The following is a 27,760-nucleotide window of genomic DNA, read 5'->3' as shown; positions in this document are numbered from 1 at the left end:
TTGTAATAGTTTAACCAAGACTGATGCGACGATATAATGCTATGTTACTATGGCAACCATGTTTTATTTCCATCTGCTTTTTTAGGAGGGTTGGTAATGCATACGTCAGCAACACAATGCTTTAGTTTTTTAATTTTTTTTATTAGTGGATGATTACGTTGTCAAATATAAAAGACGATGGCCAGATCAACAGGGTACTGGCAACGAAATTCTGAAGAATACATTGAAGAATATTCTAAGTTAAATATTAGCTGGTGAGGTATCCGTTCTCCAGCCAAGAGGCTGCGGGTTCGAATCCCGCCAGGGGCATGGATGTTTGTGATTGTCTTACTAGCTCTTTGTGGAAAGGGCATCGGCGACCTTACCATTGTTTCTAGCGAAGGCGCCCCCCAAAACCCACTGGAGTGACCATAAGATTTCAAATGACGTCACATGCAACTGCCACGGCATAGTTAAATGTAATTGGCAAGCAATATTAAGAACTAAATCACGTATGCAAGAACTGAGTTGTTTTTTGGAACCTCCACTCTGTTTTCTAACCTTTTTTTCTAAAAAAAAAAAAAAAAAAAAAAAAACGAACCAGTAGAAGATCGAATACCAAGACGTTCTTCAAAAAAACAAGCCAGACCATGCAAAACACTTGTTATATAGCTTTTAATAGCTTTTTAATCAATTTAATTATTATTAATTAATTAATAATAATTATTATTATAATTATTAATAATTATTTTAATAGTTTTTAATTATTACCCACTGTATTACATTCGCACGCAGTGGTGATTAAAATATACAAGTGAGTTTCTGAACTTACATTTTTTAAACAGGAAAAATCCACCAAAAATGAAAACTTTCAGATAACTCGATGGATTCCTAGCAGATCTCAACGTCAAGGTCTGGATTAGTTTGCACGCGGTAATGCAAATACTCGACATTTAGCACACTCCTGATATCAGTAGCCCAATGGAAAAGTACCGCAACGATGCACTGAAGCTACGGATTGCATTTGGGTATCAGTCTGGGAGGTTATCTGAAGTATCACAGAACTAACGGGATTTTTCATTCTCAAAACAAACTTCAGTCAACAGATCAAATCCATTAGCTTCATGAATCTCTACTGCTTCGATTTCATTGCAGAATAATTTGATTCAACTGTCTTGTTAGAATCTGTAAAGCCTCTGTTATTATAACTCTTGGGAGGATTAGTTCGGCAAAGTAAAACGAACTCACTTGAAAGCTAAACAAAGGACGGAAATGAAGATAATTTTCACTTTGGTCTCCAAGCGTTATTCTAGTAGGTACATCAAAGGTAACTGAAGCAACTGATTTAATTACGGTCCTTTTAGCGAAAAAGAAAATATTACCATTACACCGCCGATCGTCTGAACAAAACAAAACCAATTATTGGTAACAAATATTGACATCGATACGCTGTTGTCTTCTGTCATGTCAAAAATTTCTGCTATACAACCATTCATGAAAGAAGAAGCATTAATAATAGCGTATTATTGAATAAATCCTACACGATTTTGTATCCTAAGGAGGGAAAATAGCTAAAAATTTTTTTGGTCCCAATCGGAAGCTAGTTGACAGTACTGTCCGCTTCCAGTGTCGCCAAAAGATTGCTGCCAACCTCAGAGGATGGATGAACGAAAGCAAAACAATAGAACACACAACTATAGCCATCTCGTGTTCCTAATCCTAACTGTTATTTAATAACGCGTGCTCGAGATTTACAGTGCACGACTTTCGTACTTCGTGTTAAAATAAAATTAGACCCAAAATGCGAAGAACAAATAAACTCAAATCCTGCTGGATTGAGTCGTCTAATCTACAAACCCTACTCTAGACACCAGACAGATGGAATTTTCTTTATGCCACTTCGGTCCTCCACAAAATATGCTACTAATTTATTCTTCACTGTCTATTTCATCTCCATTTCACGAGATTATTAGGGAACAGTACGTATTTACTCCATTGAGACTCAAATCACAGCAGGTACAATATTGCCATGGTGCGTTGTCCTACAAAGCATCAGATTGTAGAAACCAATTAATACCAACAGCCGAAGAAATCTTGACATATTTTGAATATAATTTTTCCATCATGCGTTTATTTTCTGTTACAGAAAATATTATTAATTCATCACCTACTAGAAATGTGTGCAACGACCTGTAAATATCCCCGGATATTGAAGAAAGAAAAGATGAAATATTCAGTAGGCAAGTGTTTAATAAGATGGTAGGCTATCCCTCCTTGCCCTTCCATTTACGATCGTCATACTTGGGTTCCTGATAAATGGTTACGGAGGCATTTAAGTTTTCATGGCATCACTCCAAGTATGCCTATTCAATGCCAAAGGAGACGAGGAAAAAACTTTGATATCTTTCCAAAGAGCATACAGGAGAACTGTTTTTTTTTCCCCTTGTGAAAAAGTTCAGAGGACCAGACATTACTAAGTAGGTTGCCACTTCTTTTATACTCCATTTCTGATCTCTCAAAAAACACTTATCCACACGCATCATAAAAAACAAAAATCCTCAGACGGACTGTTTTTAGGAATTACAAACTAAATCAATACTGGAATAGGCGAGACCTCTCTTAGGAAATATAGACTACATATTAGTGTCTCTCTCTCTCTCTCTCTCTCACACACACACAGATTATTCAAAAGGCATTTAAGCCCATTTCTATGACGTATCGTTTCTGCGCTTCCGAATCCCAACAGCTAATTTAGTTACAAATCATTCGCATTTAAATATTGAAATGAATTTCACTCCTGAATAACAAAAAAACGAAATTTATCTATTCTTCATCCGGTCGGATGTTGATGCAGAAATCCTCATCCTACGTACATAGTTTATTTGAACTGTAGGAAGACTTGAAACTCAAAAAAAAAGTAAAGCAAATCTTTCAAGACTTATAAGTATGTAAGAGAACTGTTTGTTTTGAATTTATTTGAATATTCGAAATTAAATTTGAATTTTTTTAATGAGAAACTCCTCCACCTCCGTATGAGACCGGTACTCTCTCCCTCCCCTCTTTATAAGACGAGTTCTGCTTGCAAAGTGGCCTTTGATAACGGAAGTTTAAATACTTTGAATTTATCAACGAACATTGGTTGGGAAGAAGGCGATTTACATAAAGAATACATAAAGAAGACGCATTTGAGGTGGAATTAGAAAACAGAATCGAAATGTTTAGAATACATAGAACAGAAATTTGAAAATATACAATTTAACTCTCTCTCTCTCTCTCTCTCTCTCTCTCTCTCTCTCCCACTCCTTGGAAAGAAGTCAAGGGACACCATGGCATGAAGAAGAAACAGACATGCACCCACCTTAAGATGTAGGACTTCCTTTCATTGTGATGATTGCAACAATCCTATGGGCATATTTTCCACAAGCGTAGAATAGCGATCAATGGAAATTTTGGACCATTCTTCTTGGCATGTAATGAGGTCCTGGACTCTTGTGGGGTGCAGACATCCATTGACTTCACCTAATACTCCAGTTGATCCCACAGATGTTCGATAGGGTAGATTAGGACTCTGAAGACCAGTCAAGTTGGTGACGTTCATTGTTCACAATCCACGCAGAACAGCAACCTTATGACATAGTGTATTGTCTTGCTGAAAGAGACCATGGTCATTCCCGTAGAAACACCACATAACGGGAAAGCACTGCATTGCCTAGAATATTCAGATACGTCTCGGTATCTGAACGAGAATAAAATGCGCCTTCTTTCCAGCCAATGTTTGATGATAAATTGCAAGTATGTCGGTGGCACCACAAACTGAAGTCCGAGGCCAAATTAGGGAAAAACAGTCACCTTTGAATTTCATATCTGGGGTTACACAGTCTGGTAAGAGATATTCATCGAGCATTCACCACACCCATCTGCTCGGTAGAGGGTGAATTGTGATTTGTCACTCCTTAACACATTTTTCCAAGCTTCCATGATCCACTGTACACGCCCTTTGCACCACTGAAGACGCCGCGGATTGTTGGTTCGGGTAATGAGGGGCTTGCATATTGCGGTCCTACCATGGAACCCCATGTTGTAAGCCTCGGTTCTGAAAGCTTTTGTGTAGATTCGCTCAGAATGGAGGTTTTTACATATTATCCTATCGTTTGCTGGGACGTGCACTGCGAGGCACTTGCGGTTGACTCCCTGCGCTTCCATCCTAGTATGTTATCCCTGATTGTTGATTTGGGATGACCCTATTTGTCAACAATTTGCCGAACAGATAGTCATCAACCTGGCATCCTATCGCAACGCCTCTCTCAAACACCGTCAATTCCATTCTTGAAGTCATTTTGACCCGAATACAGTCGTACAGACTTGGGAGCATCATATCCTCCAATTTAATACCAGCTACAAACGCGTGACTCGTTACATGACACGATGCACCTTGCCCATTAGGGTATCCGTTGATTACTTGCGAAGCAGTGCATATAGTTCCATAAATATCGTAATGAGGTACAGTGTAATGTCCTAATTTGTTTCTGGCGGTTTGGCTATTTTTGGGGACCAAACAAACCCAGTTTTTAGAATGAATATCTCACCATTGAAGTATGAGGTATGCCACACACCTTCAATTTAAAACTCGTACCAAAATTATATCGTAAAGTTAAAATATTTATACATTTATTGTTATATCTTGGATTGATGGACGTCTGATGTGTTTACTTTGTATTATTCGATCAATTTCGCTTGATTTCAGAGAGGATCCAGCTAAAACCGTTTAGTTTTTTGCTAGTGTTTTCCTTGAGCCCATGAACATTATCACATTGCATTTCTTTAGGGACAGCATTGCATTTCTTTAGGGACAGTAAGTAGCTCTTGCAAGACTCACTCGAACTGTCGAAGGCTTTAAGCGCTCTGCTTAACTAAGCGCATGAGATGATTTTGCTTATAGAAGTAAGATTTTTTTTTTTTATGAACAGTTAAACGCATCACAGAAAAGATATTAAGATATAAATTTGACAAAGTTTTTTTTTTTCGTTGTGTTCCTCCCGTGAGTATGCATAAAAAACATCAGAAAATTACAATCTCATTTCAATGGAACAGAGCAACGTTTTATATTTTTATTTTTTATTTATTGATGGAGTCATTTATTTCCTTTCTCCAATGCAGCAAACATATAAAACACTTCGATCAAATACATTCGAGGAATCCCTTAAATAAAAATTTAGAGAAGAGACATTTGTGACCCCAATCTGTGGTGGTTTCGTGAACACGCTAATTGCTAAAGCAAGGGTTATCTCCAAATGAGTTTGGCTGCAGTATCTTGCCCTTTTTATAGATTCAGAACTCGTCCCAGGCTACGTGAGTCATCCATAAAGTTTCTTGCTGTATTATACACCAATCATTTCTAACATTGGTGTTTGAACATTCGGCGTGTTACTTGGATTTCCACTTTTATATTTCTGAAAGATCTATTCTCGCTTGTTACGCTTTGAGATGAAAATAAACTTTCCAGTACCGATGCTATTTCAGATAGCCCAGAATAAAAAAAGTTAATATTTCTACAAGTGAACGTCAGATGGGCAGCATCTGGGTCATGTCAAACAAATAATATTGCTCAATGCGGTCACACAACATGCCCACGTCAGCTTCTACTTAACGCATGCAACTGAAGAGTCAACGGTGTCGCAGTACTGGCTTGTTTCCAGTTGCTAACAGACGGCAAAAAATATCCATTCTATTGTTCGTTGTTCAGGGAACAGCCAAGAGTAATTCCCGGTTATTCAAACCGACTTATTTAAGTGCTACACGTTCTTTCTATAGTTGGCAATACGAGTAGCGCTCATTGATGGCAACCAAGAGCTCGAACAATAATAGCAGGAACATCACGCATTTTCCTGGAAGTGTCAGTTCAAAATTTAAAAGGCATTCTACTAGTAATAGTGATTAATTACTAGTTTTAATCCACTCCTCCTTTGATAAATAGGAAATAGCATCATTGATTGTTATCAATGATGGCGCTGCAACCTCCGTGCAGCCGAAGAGATTTTCATTTGGAGATAAACAAGGTACCGTTATATTAAGCAAAGAAAAATTGGGTGGCAAACTTAATTACTTCCGTACACTGAAGATTTGAAAGTATCTTGTGTATATGGCAAATTTAATTATGCGAATCCATTCCTAGTCAGTTAAGTTACATCGAGAAGTTTTAAGTGAAAAGAAAGTGCTACTGAGTTATAAATGATGTGATCAGTAAGCAGAGCAAAACAGTTTATTTAATTAACTTTTCTGAATTTTCCAAATTACGACCGGGTGAGCATTCAGCTTTAGACTGATGCATAAGCAGTGTTGGTCTAAAGAAGTTTAGATATGATCACGTTCGTAATAGCCTTTATTTCCTTTTTAAATCCGCTCTGGGCGGATGGGCTTTAATTAAATGTGATTGGTTTAGATCTCTACTAAAATGTCTAATCGTTTCAATGAATTTTTTCTTAATAAAATAGTGGCAATAAAATGTGTTTTTGAACTTTGCACCATCCACTAGTTTTGTCTTATACACCGTTTTTGTCCTTTGTTACATTCACCAACTGAACAATATTTTAAGGTGCATATTAGTTTAGTATTTAATGCAAATAAAAACGTAATTAGCTTACCTCCTCTTTTGTCTTAAACTCAAAAGAAACGTCTTTAAGGAAATGCCTGAAATATTCTTGAGATAACTTTAGTAGGCCGGTGAAGAATGTGCCCCTCAAACTCACCATGGAACTTATTTCAAAAGACGTCTTTGAGATCAGTCGAATGTTAAACAAATCAAGAGTAAACCGAAGACAATATTTGTGGGAGAATCGCAACTGAGAACAAACTTCCCATTTGCTACGACGCACTCGCATCGAGTGATCAACTGCCTGTGACCAAACCTATGAATGTGGTTATTTTATTAGCGCAAAGTGGAGCAAATGGAAGCAGAGGAGAAACTCGATTCCACTTTTGAACTTGCAAGGTTAGCACGTGTTTCACTTAATCAGGATTTCATTGATCTTGTTCCAGATTTAAATGTTGTTCGGCCTAAACAAAGCTGCTACATTCTCGACCATACTGTTGGAATTTACTTTGAAAAATCTTAACCTCACGATCATTGAAAGGGGGACTTTTCTGCGAATGATCGTTAACATAATTATGCTTTGTAAGGTAAAAAAAAAAAGCCGAATATTTTTATAGAAGATATTTAGATATTAAACGGATTAAATTGGACTCCCCATTGCAGAATGAAGTTGGTGGTCTATTGGAAATATAGTAATACCCCGATTAATATGATCAGGATGCGTTCCTAGAAAACAAGGCACTAATCGAAACAGCGTTAAACGGGGTCATTTTTAACACATAGTAAATAGGGATAGAGAAACACGCGAACCAAGAATAAACAAGTTTTACTTTAAGTTATTTTTATATCAACTTGCAAAATAACGTTTTAGGCAAGACTTCAAAATCGCATTGATAACGTGGACACTGTTTCACTGCCAATGAGCAACGGACAAACATAGATATAGGATTTAGAGGAATTACAGCGCTACGACGAATCGTCACCTTTCGTGATTGGTTCGGGAATAATCGTATTATATACGAATCAAGGGAAATACATCGATAAATTGAATCAGCGTTAATTTAGTGTTTTTTTTTTTTAGGATTCGGAAAAAAAACCGCGTTAATCGAAGTAGCGTTAATCGAGGTCTTAGTGTATAACGTAAATTTACAAATACGGAAATTACCCAACAGAACAACACACACACCTGATATACTATTTACCTGATATCGTAAATATTGCAGCGTCACGAAGCATCTTGGTACTTCTACCCTCATACGTCAATGCGATGCGCATCAAGGCGTTTGTTATTTAGATTCCCCAATAAAAACTGAAAACGAATTCGACCGTTTTTGATTTATATAACCGATTCCAAATCGGATCGTATGAACTACTATTTGTTTTTTCCCTATTTGCAATTAATTCCATCGTTCTGATTACGATTCTCCTAAGACAATCAACACGACTTCAAAGATGAAGCGCTCAAAACGATTCATCTTTCTGTTTCGAGAAACGAACACACACACACACACACGCGCGCTTGCTCGCGAAAAGCGTGTGCCAGTTATTTTAAGCACAACCCACTTTTTCGATTTCACAGAATGTAGATAGAAACGACCATCAAGCATGAATGACATAAGTGTGTTTTGGAACGTCAAATATCAACCATTTCACGGAATTTGCTGCCAGAAGAAAGGGGGGTTTGACTTTATTTTTTTTTAACGTATTTGTATGGAGTACTGTTCGATTGAAAGGCGAAATAACTTTTTTAATTATTTTAATTTTAATTAAGTAGAAATAACTTTGTAACCTAAACAAACACCATGAGATTATTATTAATCGTGGAAGTATGTTGTTTTATCATTATTTGTTTCTTGGTATAAAGAGTGGAATACGATAGGTATTTAATTTATACTATTTCAGGAACTGTGTGTTAGATTTTATGATCACGAGATGGCAGCAGCAGCTGTCATCTGTACTACGCTTCCCTGATAGCACCGAAACAATGAATAACCATTGGTTATAGTTGTCATTGACGGCTAACACCGAACAAAAAGATATATATATATATATATATATATATATATATATTTTTACAAATTCGTATACCGTTAAATCAAGCTTTGCAATTCACAGAAAGGTTGGTTATCAACAAGTGTGATTTGTTCTTGATAACGCAGAAATTCGATAGAAAGTATCCCCCAAGCCCCGTGTTTGGCCTCAGGGTGAAAAGGAACACCATTTGGAACAACGAAAACATGCCTATAATTAATAAAATATCACCACTGTAATCGCTTTTAGTGTATTGATTTGCGTAAGTATTCGATTGCTTCATTAATTTAAAAGTAAAACATTTTGACCCTTCCCAGGGGGGGATAATAATTTTTAATTTTTTCATTTTTTGTAGATCACAAAAAAAATTTGAAAATATCAACAAAACCAACCCTGACCACATCTTAGTAATGGTGTTACATATAAAATACTTCGAAAGATTTCGGTCGACCGGATTTCTTGCCATGGCTATCTTGGATGAACTAAACCCTGGTGAGGAAATTGCAACACCGGACAAAGCAACTGGCTGTGACTCCAAAGGTATAACTGCGTATGTTGTTCCAGTCAGTGACATGAAAAACCCACCACCCCCGTACGAGACTGGTTAATTCATACTCAAGCCGAACAAACTCTAATAAAGGCTGTTATGCGTTCTAGACGGGACTCGAACCCGTGCGTTTTCAACCAAAGGGATGGCTGATGCGTACTGAGCTACTGACTGGTGATTATCCAGGGGGGGATAGAGAAACTGAAAAAGCATCTCAACTTGGATTTTTTTTTTTTTTTTTTTTGAAATGTTCGAGAAGTCAACTTAAGAGGGCCTTCTTAGTACTTAGTACAACAATCCCGCTTTCCATGAGATCTGAAATTCTAATATTTACGCTGTTCAAATGCTGTAAATGTCACAGTGTCTTAAGTGATAGCAGCCTTGGATTCCGCTCCTACTTCTTCCCACAGAGCTTGCATGTAAATTCCAGCACCACTCTTATAACCATCATAAATTACGTATGTTGCTCTCTGCCTTAGCAGACACGGTTGCAAAGGATCCGTCACCCAGAGGAAATATTCCGAACTTTTTGGATTTCTGCTGACGCCAAACACACCAACATACAGTCCATTTTAAGCACCCTAACTGTAATCACTGATGCGAAAAATGTGATAAAATTTAGCTCTGAAATCTTCGGTTTTATGAACATCAAATCCGACTTCTCTTGTTCTTCTTTCAACCTTCTTATGTATTTCCATTTGTCGCTCTTTATAATTTTCGAAAACCACACGAATAAAGTCCACTCTTGGACAAACATCTTCGTTTGTGGAAAACTTAATAGTTAGCTGTTCATCGAGCGGGTGGTGTTGTTCGCTGAGCGTCACAGATGAATGGCTAGGATTGCATTAAACACAATGCATTAGGAACAGTAAACTGTCAAGCTTGACGTTATGAGAAATAAAACCAATTCCTTCACTCGGAAGCAAGCGTACAAAAAAAAAAAAAAAAAAAACTCATGACGTTCCAAGAACACGTAGGCGTTACGTTCATTGACTTTTCTTTATGTGATTGTTTACCCCCTGGATGTAATTCATGTCTGATGTTTATTTTCTTAGACTTGTTCCAGGAAAATTACTTATTGCCGCAATGTGGTCTTCCCATAATGGCCGACTACTGTATTTGGCTAAACGATCTAACTGCTTCTCGCATGCAAGTGTTTCGTCTGCTTATTAATGTTAATTTACGTTACAATTGCGCCCTCTAGCAAATAACGTTTGTTCTGAGATTCATTAATTAAACAATATTTACTGTAGCTGCGTTTTTTCCCCTTCATAAACGTTTTCACTAATCTTTATAAAAATAAAATAGATCTCAAGTTATTGCAATTAATTATCGTTCAGTCTATTTAACACATTCAGAAGAATAATTGTCGTATTCTTAAATTTAATTTTTGGGGAGAAGGGAGGTAATTTATTTTTCTTTTGGGGATGTCTACTTTAAGTTGTTTCGATTTTGTATATGATATAATAGATGACACCCAGTCTAATAATTTAAAGAATTAGCGATCTAAATATATGAGAATGTAATTAATTTCATTAGCAATAAATTTATAAACGATTGCTTCATGGCCTTTATTTAAATAACACGGGATTTGATCTTTCATTGAAATTTACGCGCTTTTGTGGCATTTAAATGTCCTTTGAAATAATGTTCTATTATGATCTGCTTTCAGTTTCATTTTCATCAACCACCCACGATAGTTATGCCATCCACAGGCTTTTCTGAAGAACGTGAGTCTGTCCCAAAGCTAGTAAATTAACAGACTCACGCTGCATGCAATTGTTTAGTCTGTTACACATTAAATGATGTTTTTAACGATCTTACACTGAAGATTTAAGTGAGAATTCAATAGTAATGAAATCAAATACGTTAATGATAAACTGAAGAGTACAAAGGTCTACAGGGTGGTTCAAAATTCCACCTACGAACTTTGAGGGGAGGTAGAGAACATCAAAATCAACCATATTCACATAGGAAAGCATGACTCAAAACGCCACCCGAAAGGTACTAACAGGGACACAAAGATACAGAAATAACACAAGGCAGTAAGTAGTGTAAAAAACTTTATTAGGCGTAACTGAACAGTTCAATAGTAGTTGGATACGTAATATGGTAAACGAGGTGCATGTCTGCCATCTCAGCGTTCGTAAAACGACGCATGTTCTTCGTACGACGTCGAAAGCTTGAATGAGGAAGAGCCCCAATTGCTCACCTGGAGCGTTGGGGAACAGCGCCATCTATCACTTCCGGGTGGCGTTTCCGGTCATGCTTTCCTATGAGAATAGGATTGATTTTGATGTTCTCTACCTCCCCTCAAAGTTTGTACGTGGAGTTTTGAACCCCCCTGTACAGTCCGAGGGCAAATGAAGCTGCAAAACACTTGGAAACCAAAACTTATGGCAAGGGTTGAGGGGTTTTACTCTTGTGGGATGAAACAACTATCCTATATGAGATGGTCTAACTTACCTTCAAATTAAAAAAAAAAAAAAAACTTACAAAGGTTCGCGTTTTAGACGCAATTCGAACCCGGATATTTCCAAAGGGTATTACCAGCTATGCCGTTTCAAGGATCAAGTGTCTAGGACTTTATTACGAGTATTATTTAGTTTTACAAAGTGCCTATATCCTAATATTACTTTTATTTATGAAGTGGTACGCTAAGTGGGTTAAATAGGTAAAGCTGGTAGTACGTTTTTGGTAATCTATTCCAAAATATAAAGCGTGAAGTCCTTTTAGACAAAGATCGTAATTTCTTTTCATCTCAAAACGTAGTAGTGAATCTGCAGGCATATTGTAAATGCTCTAGTCTTTCGCAATCGCATTGAACGGTAGCTTATTGGAATTCATGGAAAGGCAACTCAGACATACGATTGTATTACTATGCATGTATTTGATTACCGATATTTGTGTTCCCACCAGACCTAGCTCCAGTTGGAAAACCCCTCAGAACATTTCATTATGTCCACGACAAGATCAGAACTCAGATCTCTCCGTAGTAAAGCGGAATTTTCGGTACCATCAGTTTATTCAACATCACTGTCTTCCCTGAGTAGATTTATCGCTCCCTAGTGGGAGTTAAAATTCAGAGCGAGCAACCAGCTAAGGAGATGGTAGGGGACCTAAAAAGTAGGTGTTGAAAAATTTCCCCATTCTTCTGTACAGGTAACCGAAAGTGCGGAATTTTGACATTGCAGAACAAATCCCTTTACTAGTGACAATGGAAAACTGTCAAAACCGTCTTGCCTTCCCCTTAATACTATTAAGAATATTAAGATAAATTATCGTTTAACCAATTGCAGTTATTTTTATTCTCGGAACGCGTTGAGCAATCGCATCCCGAGCTCTTGAAAGAGAAAAGAATTGGTAACCATGGAAACAGTTCGGTGGAGACAACAGGAGAAATGTTTTTTATTTACACCGGATCGTAAGAGACGCACTAGACATTTCCCGGGAGAAGATCAAGTTACTTCGGATACTTGCGCTACTAAATAATCCAGCAGTACGACCGTTGCTTGAGATATTTGGCCATTTCAGCCACTTAAAAATGAAGGGTCGTCTGAATACAAAGCCAATATCACTTCTCGGGAGACTACCGATCAACGACTTAGTTCTCTAAATTGAATTTTTCCACTCTCCAGTGTTTCAGATGTTCAACGATGCTGTGTGGGTCAATGGTTAGTTTCTCTTAAGAGAATATATTCTTTTATACCTCTTTGTGTTTCAACACTAGCCGGGCTATTAATTATATGTATAGAAATTAAAAATTCTAGACAGGTAAATAACTGCTACAGTATGGCTTCCTAATTAGACTCGGTTAACACGTGCTCTAAAATATCGAATGACAAAAAACGTGCCTTTCTAGAATAACAAAAAGTCTTCCAGAGTGATGACAGGTTTCCATGGCAACAGTAGGTTGGCTTTGGAAAAATCTGTCAGTGAAGTGGTTTACTAGCGGGAAATTGCTAATAATTATGTTGCAATGTGGTTGGAATGTCGGCGTTTGTCCTCTTAGTTTCACAAAGATGCAATTCTTGCCAGTGTTTCTCCTTCAGGAACAATATTCTCCGCCCCCCCCGATTCTCGTCACGGAGAAGATGTCGTGTTAATTCATCCAAATAACTTTCCAACGAGATGCCAGCTTGTACGAAGCGATCATTATAATTAAATTAGCTTTTTTTGGACGAGCCATAAAAAGGTGGTATTGAACAAAATGTATTCTTGTTTCCTCTGTAAGCAGATTACGTTTTTTTGTTTTCGTTTTAATGAGCACTTGTGGTTATTTCCTGCAGGTGGTGTCACTGATCATTTAGCATAAAAATCGTAAACATCTATCAGAGGTTGATAGACGATGTTAACATGAAATAACATACTGTACCCTGTTCAAAACCATTTCTCAATCACATCCTCGACTAATCACATTTAATAAATTAGTTTTCGATTATTGGCTATTACTCGAATAACCCTTCTCTACCTGGGATGGATTTTCCACCTTTTTAATAACGATCCTGATCTCATTGATTTTGCCACCAATTATCAGTTTTCTCACAAGCTTACTTCTACTTCTTGTATTAAATTATCTATTATCCACAATCGCGACCCTACATAAGAGCCGGTTTGCTACGCATACACTGCACTTTCATGATTGATGACTGCTTGTTTGATGGCCGAAAATTTCCATTTAGCGATCGACGGCGCTGTTTGAGATCAATTCTTAGACGAGCCTGATAAAACACTTTTGCGGTATAGTCTAGGGACATTACAGTGAAGCTACACCATCAGGATAACAATGTTTCCTCAAATCACCGATAAAATAGCTTGAACTTAGGCTAGAAGCAGTACATGAAGCTTGCGAAGACGTCAATACACAGAATCAAGATGATATCTGCAGTTCGATAGAGATTCTTCTAAAATCATCTAAACCAACTGCTGCAAATGGGGTGCTTTTACTAGCATTTGATGAGAAGGGCAGGGTTAGCGGATTCCAGATTAGCCGATTTTTGAAGCAATCGGTTTTTTTTTCCCGTGTCACCCAGAAACTGGGGTTTAACCCCGAAACTAAAAAAATAAAATAAAAAAACATTACTAACTTCCACGAGATGTCTACCATTTCTGTTGTTGCTTTTGTATATTCTCAGTAACAGACCAAACTGATCTTCTAGTGATCTGGGTGGAGACCGGCTGTTTCGATTGTTTATTGATGTGATTAGCAATATCAGAAAGCATCAATACGTAATGAGATTATATAAATATAATTATATCACCAGTCCAGATTCTTTTTCTCTTTACGTATATATATATTGATTAAATCAAATATTAAAACGAAAGAGGATTAGTTTTTTTCTTATGTTCAACGATGCTACTTTTTTCCATATATCCCATTTTTTTTTTTAATATTTGTTCTGCACTTTTTTTTTTCCAGTTGCTGTTGTCATCGCTTTCTTCGTGTGTTGGGCTCCGTTCCATGCCCAAAGACTTCTCTTCCTGTATGTGACTTTGTACGGTCACTGGACGGTGACCCTACGAAAGGTGAATCAAGACTTGTTCTCCTTAGCTGGTAAGACTAACTCTTTGTATCATCTTAATAATAAACTATTCCTCAGTCTCCATCCAAGACTGGAAGCATTTTTTTAAATATATAATTGAATTTTAAATCCGCTTTTCTTCAAACAACAAATAGAAAAAAAAATTCATTGTTCGTTTTATAATCAGAGCACACAGAAGGCGATGAACAAGCTCAGAGGATGCAAAGAACTGCACTTCGTTTGCTTGACTGGGATGGGAAACACCAACCCAATTGAGAACTTTTTGCCTACTTGAAGATTTCGCTGTAAGGTTTGCTGATATTTTTCCTTGTCATGAGTTGGAATCCTTTATCGATGTTATCAAAAAAAAAAAAAAAAAAAGATACATTTTAAGGGATTCGCAGTAGTTTCGATCTCAAACTGTAATCCCAACTAACAATTAAAATAAAAAAAAAACAATGTTGTGATATTTGATTACATACGCTACAAGAAGTTCCTGTTTTGCCTTATGCCATCTAAAAATAGTTACGCATTTGCCAAAAATCAATACTTTATGGGGGGGGGGGGGTGGGGGGGGGGGGGGGTGGGGGGGGGGGGGGGTGGGGGGGGGGGGGGGTGGGGGGGGGGGGGGGTGGGGGGGGGGGGGGGTGGGGGGGGGGGGGGGTGGGGGGGGGGGGGGGTGGGGGGGGGGGGGGGTGGGGGGGGGGGGGGGTGGGGGGGGGGGGGGGTGGGGGGGGGGGGGGGTGGGGGGGGGGGGGGGTGGGGGGGGGGGGGGGTGGGGGGGGGGGGGGGTGGGGGGGGGGGGGGGTGGGGGGGGGGGGGGGTGGGGGGGGGGGGGGGTGGGGGGGGGGGGGGGTGGGGGGGGGGGGGGGTGGGGGGGGGGGGGGGTGGGGGGGGGGGGGGGTGGGGGGGGGGGGGGGTGGGGGGGGGGGGGGGTGGGGGGGGGGGGGGGTGGGGGGGGGGGGGGGTGGGGGGGGGGGGGGGTGGGGGGGGGGGGGGGTGGGGGGGGGGGGGGGTGGGGGGGGGGGGGGGTGGGGGGGGGGGGGGGTGGGGGATTGTAGCAAAATATCCGCTAAATTTTAGGTCCCTATCCACCATTAACTCCAGATCATTTATCTTATCCACCTCCTCCAAGATGAACCATTATTCTTATACTTTTTCACCCAAATTTTAAAACCTTACACTTGGCTACATTGAACTGGTATCCTCACGCACTCCTCCATTAACCCAGCCTACTTCCACTTACAAGACTATAACACCAATTCTACTCCTCACCTCTCTCCGACTTGTATCATTTGTAAACAACTGTGTGTATCACCATTTAAGCCCCTTCAAATGTCATTAACATACAAACTAAACAACAACGGTCCCAAAATAGACTCCTGGGTAACACTACTAGTGACTTTCATCTTCTGGGATATTGTCCCCCATACACAACTTGTTGATACCTGTCAGTATATTAATTAATTAGTCAACCTCCCACCCAACACACTAATCTACCATATAACCCATCCATTCCAATTTAATTAGCAGCTTGTCATATGATTATCTATCGAAGGCCTTTGCAAAATCTAAATATACCACTGTATATGCATCACCTTTATCCAAAGCTCTAGTCACCTTGTTATAATAAGTAAGCAGATTTTTAAACACGATCTTCATTTAGGCAAACTCGTGCTGTCCATCAAAGAGAATTCTGCTAATATCATCTATTATCGATATAGACACCCTTAGTGTTCAACTATTTATTAAATGTTTACTGGTACAGCTAAACTGTCTTTATGGCTTCTTGCTGGTTATGCTATTATAATAATTATTCTTTTGTTTTATAGTGAAAAGCCAAAGCAATTCGACTATACCAATGAAGATCTAAAAATATCTGAACCGCGTATTTCGATAACAAAAAATATTCGAATCATTTGCTAATCTACTTGTTTAAAAACTTTTAGGAAGAGCTTTTCATAGAGGCCAATATCATCAGCAACCGAAGGTTGGATTCGATTGGCGTGGTTGGTGCTGAGCTCGCTTTAAATAGACAGTAAACAATATATGAAATGAATCACGTATCTACTCTTCAGACCAGACAGATGTGTTCGTGATAGTAAACAGTCAGGAGAAAGCTACAATAATCTGGAAGTATCCCCGCGTCTGTATGATTGTGTAGTGTAGAGTGCTTTTCCTTGTCAAAAGGTGTCTTGTCATAAGTCCAAGAAAATGAACACGAAATTTTATATTGACATTCTGGACAATCCTATGTTATTTAATCCATACAGTTCTATAACATCTTAATAATACAAATTCATTATTATTTTACATAATATATTCATAGAGTTGTTTATTGATCTGGAGAAAGCGTATGATAGAGTGCCAAGGCAAGAAGTCTGAAGGTGTCGGAGGGAGAAGAAGGCACCGGAGAAATATGTCAGGTTGGTACAGGAGATGTACAGAAATGTGAATACAAAAGTTCGGACCTGCCTGGTAGAGACAAAGTTTTTCAGTGACAGTTGGCTTGCATCAAGGGTGAGCATTAAGTCCGTTCCTGTTTAATATTGTGATGGAGGTGATGAGAGAAGACGCGCCTCGAACAATGTATGCGGAATACATCGTGATATGTGCAGAATCAAGAGAAGAAATGGCAGGCAAATTGGAAAGATAGAGGAGAGTTCTGGAAGAGACAGGTATGAGGCTGAGCAGAAGTAAGACAGAGTACATGTGTTGAAGTGGATGGCAACCAGGAGACAGATCTGGAGCTGGAAGGAAATGTCATCAAGAAGGTTAGCGACTTTACATACTTAGTTTCAACAGTGAAGATGGGAAGGATGAGAAGAAAGTGATGATGCAGGACAGAAGCGAATGGAGGAACTGAAAAGAGATGGCTGGAGTGCTATGCCATAAGAGGGTGCCGATCAATCTTAAAGGCAAAATCTACAGGACAGTAGTGAAACCAGCTATGGAAACTATGGTCCTGAGGAAAAATCGCATCAATAGGATGGAAGTAGCGGAGACGAGAATGCTTAGGTGGATGTGCGGGGTGACCAGAAAGGATCTTCTGAGAAATGACTATGTGAGGGGAACAGGGTGAGGAGGAGGAGGAGGAGGAAGCGCGGGGGGACAAAGAAGAGATGGAGGAGGATTTGAGGATGAAGAACTGGAATGTGGTTATAGCCCAAGAGAGGAGCATGTGGATGAGACTCACTAAAAATAGCGACCCTACTTAAGTGGGACAAGCTGCAGAAGAAGATTGAGTCCAAGGGGTCAACGCACAAGGGTATTCTAAACCACCTGCATACTCCATAATCCACCATACCATCCATCGTTCACGAATACATTACAATAATCCCCCAACATCTATACGTTGGAACATTTTCTCCTACTTTTTAGTCTGTTAATTGAGTATGTTTTGGCCCAGTTTGCCTGTATGCCTGATGAAAAATTCAAATTCCCCGGAGAAAAACATTGCTAACGCAGTATGACATCGGCTAACCCACTTTCAATTGAAAAAGTCAATACAAAGGTTCCTCTCGTTACGAGGAGAATCGATCTCAGGTATGCTTCCATCGAAGGGCGCACCGTTCCATCATTCTTCCAACTGTACTATGGAGAAACTATTATCTCTTATCTATTCTGTTTTCCTTTCCATGTTTAATTGTCATTTTAGAAAGTTATCATCTAATGCCATTTATTCCTTAAACGGGCTATGCACAGAGCTACTTTAGACCTAACTTTCTGAAGATAGTGTTAGTCGCAATCATTCAGCGTTTACAGACAGTGAGCCCAAGTTATCAATGAACAGAGGAGTAAGGAAGAAAGTGCAGCACAGACAACTGCAGCCATCGCGTAAGGGATAGAGGAATGTAAACAACATTCCTTAGTTTAATTTGTGTGTGTAGTTACACTCTTCAGCTATCAATATCAATGATGTCAAGCTATCAAGAATCAAAGCAGACAGATGCTGCCATCTCGTGGTCATAAGTCCTAACAGGTGAAATAATACCAGCTCTACAGTCGACTTTTTTTTTTTTCGCACTTTCTACATATTAGTCAATTCTAAGAATACACGGATCCTATTTACCTCAATTGTAGCATTCATTTTAAATAGCTTTTCCTTGTTTCTTCCAGATATACAAAATTTAAACACAGCCGTTGTTATACGCATATGATTTATCAATTATGTTTCTTTCAGGGGCGTCTCGTGCATAGGCACTATGGAACTGCAGCACCCCAATTTTCTCGATATATAAAATATATTTAGTAATTTATTTATATTTGTTTGTAATATTTAATTTTATCATCAACAATCCTATACAATTGTCTTATTTTGTATAAAAAATAATAAAACTTCCATCTTGCAGCACTTAGGAGGGCGCTAGCAGCACTGCATCATTTGCTACGCGCTCAAGCATATGCACGTCATGATGAGATGCGAGGTATTAGCGTAATGCGGCACTGTCCGTCGCGCAGTTCCACTGTTTTTATATGCAGTTTGCGCCAGTAGAGTGTTCGTAGTGCTTATCGTGTTTACTCCGTCTCTTTAAATATTTGGACATTACAATTAAAGACGTAACATTTGTTATAGTTTTTATTTTAGAACATTATTGGGGTTATGATAATGGATTTTATTTTTAAGTAATTTTGAATTTTACTAAACTGTATAATTTTATCGATAATAAACAATATTTTTTCATGAAACAAAACAACAAGAATATATTTTATTTTTAAGTAATTTTTAATTATACCAAACTGTATAATTTTAACGATAATAAACAATATTTCTTTTAATGGTTAATTTTTTTTTTTAATTTTTACCATAATTTTGATATTTTATCTAAACACGTATCACTGTACTTAGTGTGTATGTATATTTCGAAAGTTGCAGCACCCCCACGATTTCAAGCCACGAGTTTCTTTATAAAAAATAGAAAAAAAAAGAAAGAAAAAGTTTTGACAGCTCCTATTTAGCCTGAAACTCAGCTTCATATTCTTGAGATTTAATTCAACACTTTTTGTCTTAGCCTCTTCTGAAGTGTGTTTGCAAAACACTTACCGGGAAGATCTAAGCGGAATTTCTCCATAATTGTCATATTCACTTTTATTTATTTTATAAATTGGAACAATTAGAACACTACTTTATGCATTTGAACATCCCTAATCACGAGGTGTACCTTTTGTAAGCTATTAATGTCATACACTTCCTGACAAATTTTTCTACATCTATATACAGGGTGTTCCAAAATTCACGCAGTAATTTTGATAGAAAACACAGGTTTTTAATTAAAAATTGTAATTTCTTATTGATTCATAAAGTCTACAGTATAGGGTTATGCATGGAATAGCATATCGGGTAAATGGCCTCCACGGCTTTGCTGGCACATACGCACTCTTTTGTCGAAATTTTCCATGACCGTTTTGCATAAATGTGGCAGAATTTCGTTGATACAGCGCTCAATTTCCTCCTTCAAGGCGTGGGTGGTCGTGGGCTTGTTGGCATAAACCTTAGACTTCAAAAAACCCCAAAGAAAAAAGTCCAACGGCGTTAAGTCACATGATCTGGGCGGCCAATGCTGATCACCAAAACGGGAAATTACACGACCAGGAAATGACTCATGCAGTAATTGAATTGTTTCTCGGGGTGTATGGCATGTGGCACCGTCTTGTTGAAACCACATGTCGTCCACATCCATATCTTGCAATTTAGGCACAAAAAACTGGATTATCATGTCGCGATAGCGAGCACCATTAACTGTTATTGCCTTACCAGCCGCATTTTCGAAGAAGAATGGACAGATGATGCCTCTAGCCCAAAATCCGCACCAAACAATGACACGTTGTGGATGCATTTGTTTCTCGACAATCACTCGTGGATTTTCTGAACCCGAAATGCGACAATTTTGTCGATTAACGAAGCCATCAAGATGAAAATGAGCCTCATCGCTGAAGATGATTTTGTTCGAAAAATAAGCATCCACTTGTTCCATAATCCATTCAACGAACTCTCTTCGCTGTGTGTGGTCATTTTTAATAACCCTGAACTGTCAGCTGTCACGCTGTCTTTTTTTTTATTTGTTGGCAACACTTTACCGCACAAATGGCGCTAAATTTAAATCTTGCGTGAATTTTGGGACACCCTGTATATATATATATATATAGAGAGAGAGAGAGAGAGAGAGACAAAAGTTGCTTGATCTTCTTAATAAAAATCTCTGGATGAGAGTAAGATGTAGAAAGTTTTTTTACCTTGGTTGTATTATACGTTAAAGATACCAAGAAATTTTATATTTAGTTTTAATCCTTTTCCGAAGTAAGCAAAATAAAGTTTTGCGCGTGAAATATATTTACGTCTGGGCTACTTTATATATATATATATATATATATATATATATATATAAAAGGTGATGACTTCATATCACTTGCCTTAGTATGTATCCCATAATGAAAAGCACACCCAAGGTAAAAAAAAAAAATTTCTACATCTTTCTCTCATCCAGAGATTTTTGTTAAGAAGGTCAAGCAACTTTTGTCTACTTGTTTATGAGATATGACTTCTGCATTACTTCAACCTTGGTATCTCCCCCCGGGTCTGGCTTCCACTGAGCCACTGCGTAGGGCCCTTCTCATTATGCACTGCATTATACATGCCCGAAAGGTGTGTGTGTGTCTGTGTGTGTTTGTGTGTGTGTGTGCTTTGTATTATGGGATACATACTAAGGCAAATGATATGAAGTCATCACTTCAATATATTTACCAGTAGCTCAGACGTGAATATATTTCACGCGCAAAACTTTATTTTGCTTACTTGGGAAAAGGATTACAACTAAATATAAAATTTCTTGGTATCTTTAACATATAATACAACCAAGATAAAAAACGTTATACATATATGTTACGGTTAAAGTAATAAATCTGGTTATTATTAATAATTACCGGTTAAAGCGAATAATTAGAATTAATTACTTTAACCGGTTAAAGTGAATAATTCCTAGAGGAGTCTGGTAAATGTAATAAAAACATGTTTATAGGTTTTGTATATAGGTTTTCATTCTCAATATAAATTATAACAGCTTAGGTTAGTTTATAATGAAAAAAAAAGGTAAGAAAAGTACTTCTTTTGCACTCAATGAAATCAGAAATCATTATAAACCAACCTAACCTAACCTAAACTAACCTGGATGTCGCACCAGGGTGTAGTCGTAGTTTATCGTGGGCAGATTAATGATTGCTGGCAGATAAATGGGGATGACAAATAAAAGTTATTGTGGGCAGAGGAATGGGGATTATAGATAGATCAGAGAGGAGCTGATCAGTGTTTTTCTCCATTGATGGGGAAAGAGGTAGCAACGACGTTTATCTAATATCCCAATTCCTCTGCCCACAACAACTTTTATTTATTATCCCCATTTATCTGCCCGCAATCATTAAGCTCGGCCCATAACAACGTTCATCTTTCATCCCCATTAATCTGCCCACGACAAACTACGACTACACTCTGGTTCGACATGCGATATCCAGGTTAGTTTAGGTTATTTTAGTTCAGGTTAGTTTATAATGATTTCCGATTTCATTGAGTGCAAAAGAAGTACTTTCCTTACCTTTTTCATTATAAACTATCCTAACCTAAGCTGTTATAATTTCTATTGAGAATGAAAATCTATATATAAAGCCTATAAACATGTTTTTATTACATTTACCAGCTCCTCTAGGAATTATTCACTTTAACCGGCAATTATTAATAATAACTGGATTTATCACTTTAACCGTAACACACACACACACACACACACACACATATATATATATATATATATATATATATATATATATATAGCATTGCAATTGTTTTAATAGTTCAGCTTCACGAGCAAAGCAAGTAGGGGCAAGATTGATGTCATCGCTGTGGACAGTATCGACAATAAGAATAAAGGGAAAAATCCCATGTCCATCTTTTTAAACCCTCCTGGAACCTGATGAGTTGTGTGTCATGCAAATTCCATGCATTTGGTGCTAGCACCGCCCTCTGGTGATGAATTTTGGAACCATCGTTTTCTCCTCGGCTATCACTTCCTCATTCCTGCAAAGTTTCCCAGTATTTGAATCACGTTCCACAAGCCCTTAAACAGTGATACTTTAATTTCCATTACACTGTGTGTGTGTGTGTGTGTGTGTGTGTGTGTGTGTGTGTGTGTGTGTGTGTTCCTCTCTGAAACCCTTTCCAGTTTCTTCAAATTGGCTAGTTTCACAGTTATCTTCCTATTCCTCTCCAAGTTCCCAGGCGGCTTATTTAATTCCTTTTACTTAGAATACTCTTTTATTGACATTTTTTTTTGTTCTGTGAATGTGTATGCTGATTTGGTAGGAATTTTTATATGATTTTTCGTTTTACAGGATCCAATTCAGCTCCTCAAGTCACCATATAGTTCTGATTATTTTTATGCGTGAAAATTCACCATCTATGGCTTTGTCACTCAACATTTCTTAACTTTTTTTTTCTACTAAGTGGCAGAGGCAGCTTTATATTTTGTAGAACCACATGCAAGACACGAATGAATGCGGGATCCGAAACGGTTGAAGTTTTGGAAAAGTTTATCAGAATTCACGAATGGGTTGATTGGAACATGATACAATATTGTTATTAACCGGGCATCTCCACAAAGTAGAGATGCCCGGTTAATAACTTTTTTTTTTTTTTTACCCAAAATTAGTGAATTGTACTTGATTTTTAATGTATTGATTTTATAGATCGTTATCAAGGAGCAAAGCAATGAGTTATACATACATCATCATCATCATCATCATCATGCGTATCAAGGATTTAGGCCTAGCATGGCCTGTTCCGGCCTTAGAAGTCATCGTTAAATCTCTTAAGAGGACGTCCTGGTTTTCTTTTTCCTAATGGCTTGTACTTTAAGGCTTGTTTTGGTAATCTTTCTGTTTTCATTCTTTGAACGTGTTCCATCCATTTATGTTTATATTTTTTAATTTTTTCTATTACTGGTTCTTGGTTTAATTCTTTCATAATTTCCTAGTTTCTTTTTTGATCAAATAGGGTATACTTTGCAGTTTTTCTCATAAACTTCATTTCTGCTGTTGTTAATCTTCGTTTGCTTTTTGTTTTATTGTCCAGATTTCGCTTCCATACATTAAGACTGGTAGGGCTAATGTATTGTATACTATTAGCCTGGTTTGTTTTTGAACTAGGTTTGGTTTAAATATAGAGTTAATTACACCTGTTATTTTTAAATATTTTGCAATTTTTACGTTTATATCTTTTTCATTTTCATATGTGATCATACATCCTAGGTAGTTAAATGAATTCACCTGTTCTAAGACCTTGTTATCTATTACTATTTTAGTTCTTGCTGGATCTTGTCTTTTCAAGGCCATAGTTTTTGATTTTTCTGTTGATATTATCATACCATAATCTTTGACTATCTCATGTAGATCTAAAGTACCTTTCTGTAAGTCATCTTCAGAATTTGTAATTATTATTTGGTCATCGGCAAAAAGGAGAGTGTTTATGTTCATGGTAGGAGAAAGTTTAATTCCTTGATGGAACTTTTAATTCCATTTTATTATTATTTCATTTAGGTAAATATTAAAAAGATTTGCTAAGAGGGGACATCTCTATCGGACCCCTTGGTTTATCTCTCTCGTATATGATAGCTCGTGATTTAATCTTATTTGTATTTGATTATTTTCATATATACTTGTGATAGCTTTCAGGATATTATTTGGTATTTGTCTTTCTTTTAATATGTTAAATAATATGTTTCTTTTAACTTTGTCAAATGCTTTTTCAAAGTCAATAAATGCAATATGTGTTTCTAAATTGTATTCTCTTCTTTTCTCTGTGATTAATTTTAGGCAAAAGGCCGAGTCTATACATGATCGTCCTTTTCCAAATCCATTCTGTACTTCTAAAATAAAGTTTTCAGAATATTTCATTAGTTTGCTATTTAAGATTCTGCTATATATTTTTATTCTATAAGATTCTGCTATTTTTAATCTATAAGATTTAAAATTTTAATTTTAATTAAAATTTTAAATATTAAAATTTTAATTTTAATTAAAATTTTAATTTTAATTAAAATTTTAATTTTAATTAAAATTGCTAATTTTAATCTATAAGATTCTGCTATAAAGACTCATCGCGGGTCTCCCGCGATGAGTCTTTTGATTCCATGGAGACACCGTTAAAATAATAATAATAATAATAATAATAATAATAATAATAATAATAATAATATTTTGTAACAGGAATTTAGCATACTGATACCTCTATAGTTTTTAGTCATCTCTATTACCTTTTTTAAAGATAGGAATCACAATTGCTTTTTTCCATTGTATTGGGGGATACCAGTTGAATAGATTTTATTTAAAAATAATAAGAGTCTTTCTTTGAATCTTGTTCCTGCATATTTATATAGCTCTGAACCTAGCTTATCTTCTCCAGGTGATTTTCCGTTTCTTGCTTCTTTCAGGCTGATTTCTAATCCGATTGAAAGAAGAAACAAACAAGAAACAGTTATACATACATACAACTATTAATATTATTAAAATGTAATTAACAATATTTTTCTTTCTTTTTTTTTTTTTTTTTGTTATTCTCTCTACAAACTACAGAAACCGTTAAATTTTTTGATTTTAATTACTAAGCGCGTGTCACGCACTCACCGCGTGATTGTTGAAGAAACTATAGAGCTATACGCGCCATTTGTGGTTTATGGCAACAAAAATATGAGTGCTTTAACTATTTGTTTATTTTAAAGTAATTCATATAATCTTAGTAGGTAAGGATTAGTATGCCACGAAAGTGACAAAAGTTACTATTTTATTTATAAAGTGATTATATTTAAGAATTTAACCTAAAAATAATATAAATGGAACAGACCAGAGAAGAAGTAATTGAGCCGGAGTTGGGCCTCAAAGGAATATTTAGATGCAAAAAGTTCAATTTTTTAGAAGGTCAAGTTGAGGTAGCAGATAAAACATCTGTAAGTACTTTATTTTGAATCATTTTCTCTTAAGGGAAAAAAAAAATCATTATTTCATAATTACTATTATTTTAAGGAATAGTACCAAAATCAATGTGAACCGTAATTTGAAAACAGTCACCAAAGTTGCTACCCAATTTATAAGTCTGTTGGATTTCAACCCAGTAATCTGTTATGGAACGCTTGGGAGATAATTAAAAAAAGTTTTATACTATTTTATTGTCAATAACCAGCAAAACGGTTGTCCATCTACTTTACTAAATAAGAATCGGAAATATTAACCCATTATCAAAATAGCTTTGCATTTGATGCTGTTATATTACTGCTTCCATGATTGCGAGTTTGTCGTTTGCCTTCCTGTTTGCCGCTCTTCTAATCAGAATTCCTCGAATTTCCCTGTATATCTCATATGTCACAGAAACTCTATTTAGATAACCAATTTTTTAAGCAAATACAATACCACATATTTAACATAATAACATTACAATGGTAGATATAACTAAATAAATAATTATATTAATAAGTGTGCAAAGGCAGAGTTGCTCAATCCGGAGAACAGCATTAGTCCCATTGCTATATGCTGTAGATGTCAGTAGTAGCAAGTGGGCACTCTTGCTTTCAGGAGGTTAATGTCCCACTTTTTTTTTGTAGAGGGTGAGGGATTCTTTTTCTCTTTTTTTCTTTTTTTTTTTTGCAGTATTACACATTTTAAGGTGATCCGTTATTTCTGATTTTATAAATACATTACTCACATTTAATAAGAATAAATGCGTCATTGTAACACTGTTTAATTTTTTCTTACATAAAGTACATTTTATACCCCCGCCAAAAAAAAAAATATGCGACCTTATTTGAGATGTCTGTTTATACTTGCACACGGCAAACTACGCAATTACTTTGATGAATAAAATATTCATCAAATGTAATATTTTTTGTAATATTTTTAATATATAAGAATGCAAAAATAGGGATTATAAAATAAAAATAAAATTATAAAAAAGATGTATATTTTTTATGAGAAATGAGAAAATGATAAGTCAGAAACGTACTTGTGTGAGTAATAAATTAAATACATTTAAAACTACTAACATTTATACACATAAAGTGGTTAGCTCATTTTCTGTGCATGTGTGTAGCTTCAGCAATAGATTTTTTTTTTTTTAAAGCAGAGATTGAAGATTTTTGGACTGAAAAATATTGGTTTCAGGAATCAATCAACAACTTTGGCTCTAAAGCAAGTGGTGATTACCTTTAGGCAAAGATTATCTTGGCTTCTTGTTATTGGAAACACAGCTAAATTCCTATTACTAAGACATTAAAAGGGATGATAAATGGGTTCTGCACATAGCTTTGATAACTTATACATGCCTTTGGATGATCCAAATCATTGCTTTATTTATACATAACCCATTGGGTTTGATTTCACTAAATCTATGGTCTTGCATGGCAATGCACCATTGATTACTACAATGCTGTCTTAGTTATGTTTCAAACAAAATTTGTGTTTAAAACCTTCTCATAATTATAGCTACATGATAACTGACCTAAATTAGTCACGACAGTTTCAACCATAATTTATTTATTTATTTATTCGTGTGGGGGTTCCCTCCGTTCCTTGACTGCCCCTTAGGACTGGTTGAGCCCTTCTAATGAGGGATTAAGTACTATATCCTATGACTGTAGCCTGTATGTTCATGGGGCCGGTTTGCCTGCTTGTAGGATGAAAAACCCCAGATAAACAGGGGGGGGAGGTCCTGCTGTCCACATCCAAGACCGGCTAACTTGACTATGGCTGAGAAAGATCCTTAAACTCCCACAATATTGATTGGAATCGAACCTAGGGCACTCCTTTCCTGGGCATATGGTTGCTAAGTGCATAGCCGCTAGGCTAACCATGCAGACTCAGCCATAATGACTTAAGTGTACTCAATTCATCTAACCATAGGATCTGGCACTTGTACTTAACCAGTTCATCCCTGCTCCCAGAGCAAGATGCTCCATTACTGGATATTTAATTAATCATGAATCTTCTGTATCCAGATGTTAGATGATAACAGAATCATGATATTTTCTTGTAATCCAAAATGTCATTTTAATTAGTCTT

General features: G+C 36.9%; 1 protein-coding gene across 1 annotated transcript in view; it reads left to right on the top strand.

Annotated features, from left to right (window-relative positions):
* LOC150097887 (neuromedin-U receptor 2-like) overlaps positions 1 to 27,760 on the top strand; it is a 236,397-nt gene that overhangs the window by 80,442 nt on the left and 128,195 nt on the right. Inside the window, exon 3 of the mRNA XM_090406622.1 lies at positions 14,566 to 14,700. Coding sequence (XP_090262748.1) covers positions 14,566 to 14,700 — 135 coding nt within the window. The remainder of the gene's footprint in view (positions 1 to 14,565; positions 14,701 to 27,760) is intronic.

This window comes from Typopeltis vanoorti, chromosome 16 (genome assembly GCF_054136105.1).
Source record: "Typopeltis vanoorti isolate ZY-2024b chromosome 16, IOZ_Tvanoo_1.0, whole genome shotgun sequence".
Taxonomy (NCBI): domain Eukaryota; kingdom Metazoa; phylum Arthropoda; class Arachnida; order Uropygi; family Thelyphonidae; genus Typopeltis; species Typopeltis vanoorti.
This window is presented reverse-complemented; position numbering and strand designations above follow the sequence as displayed.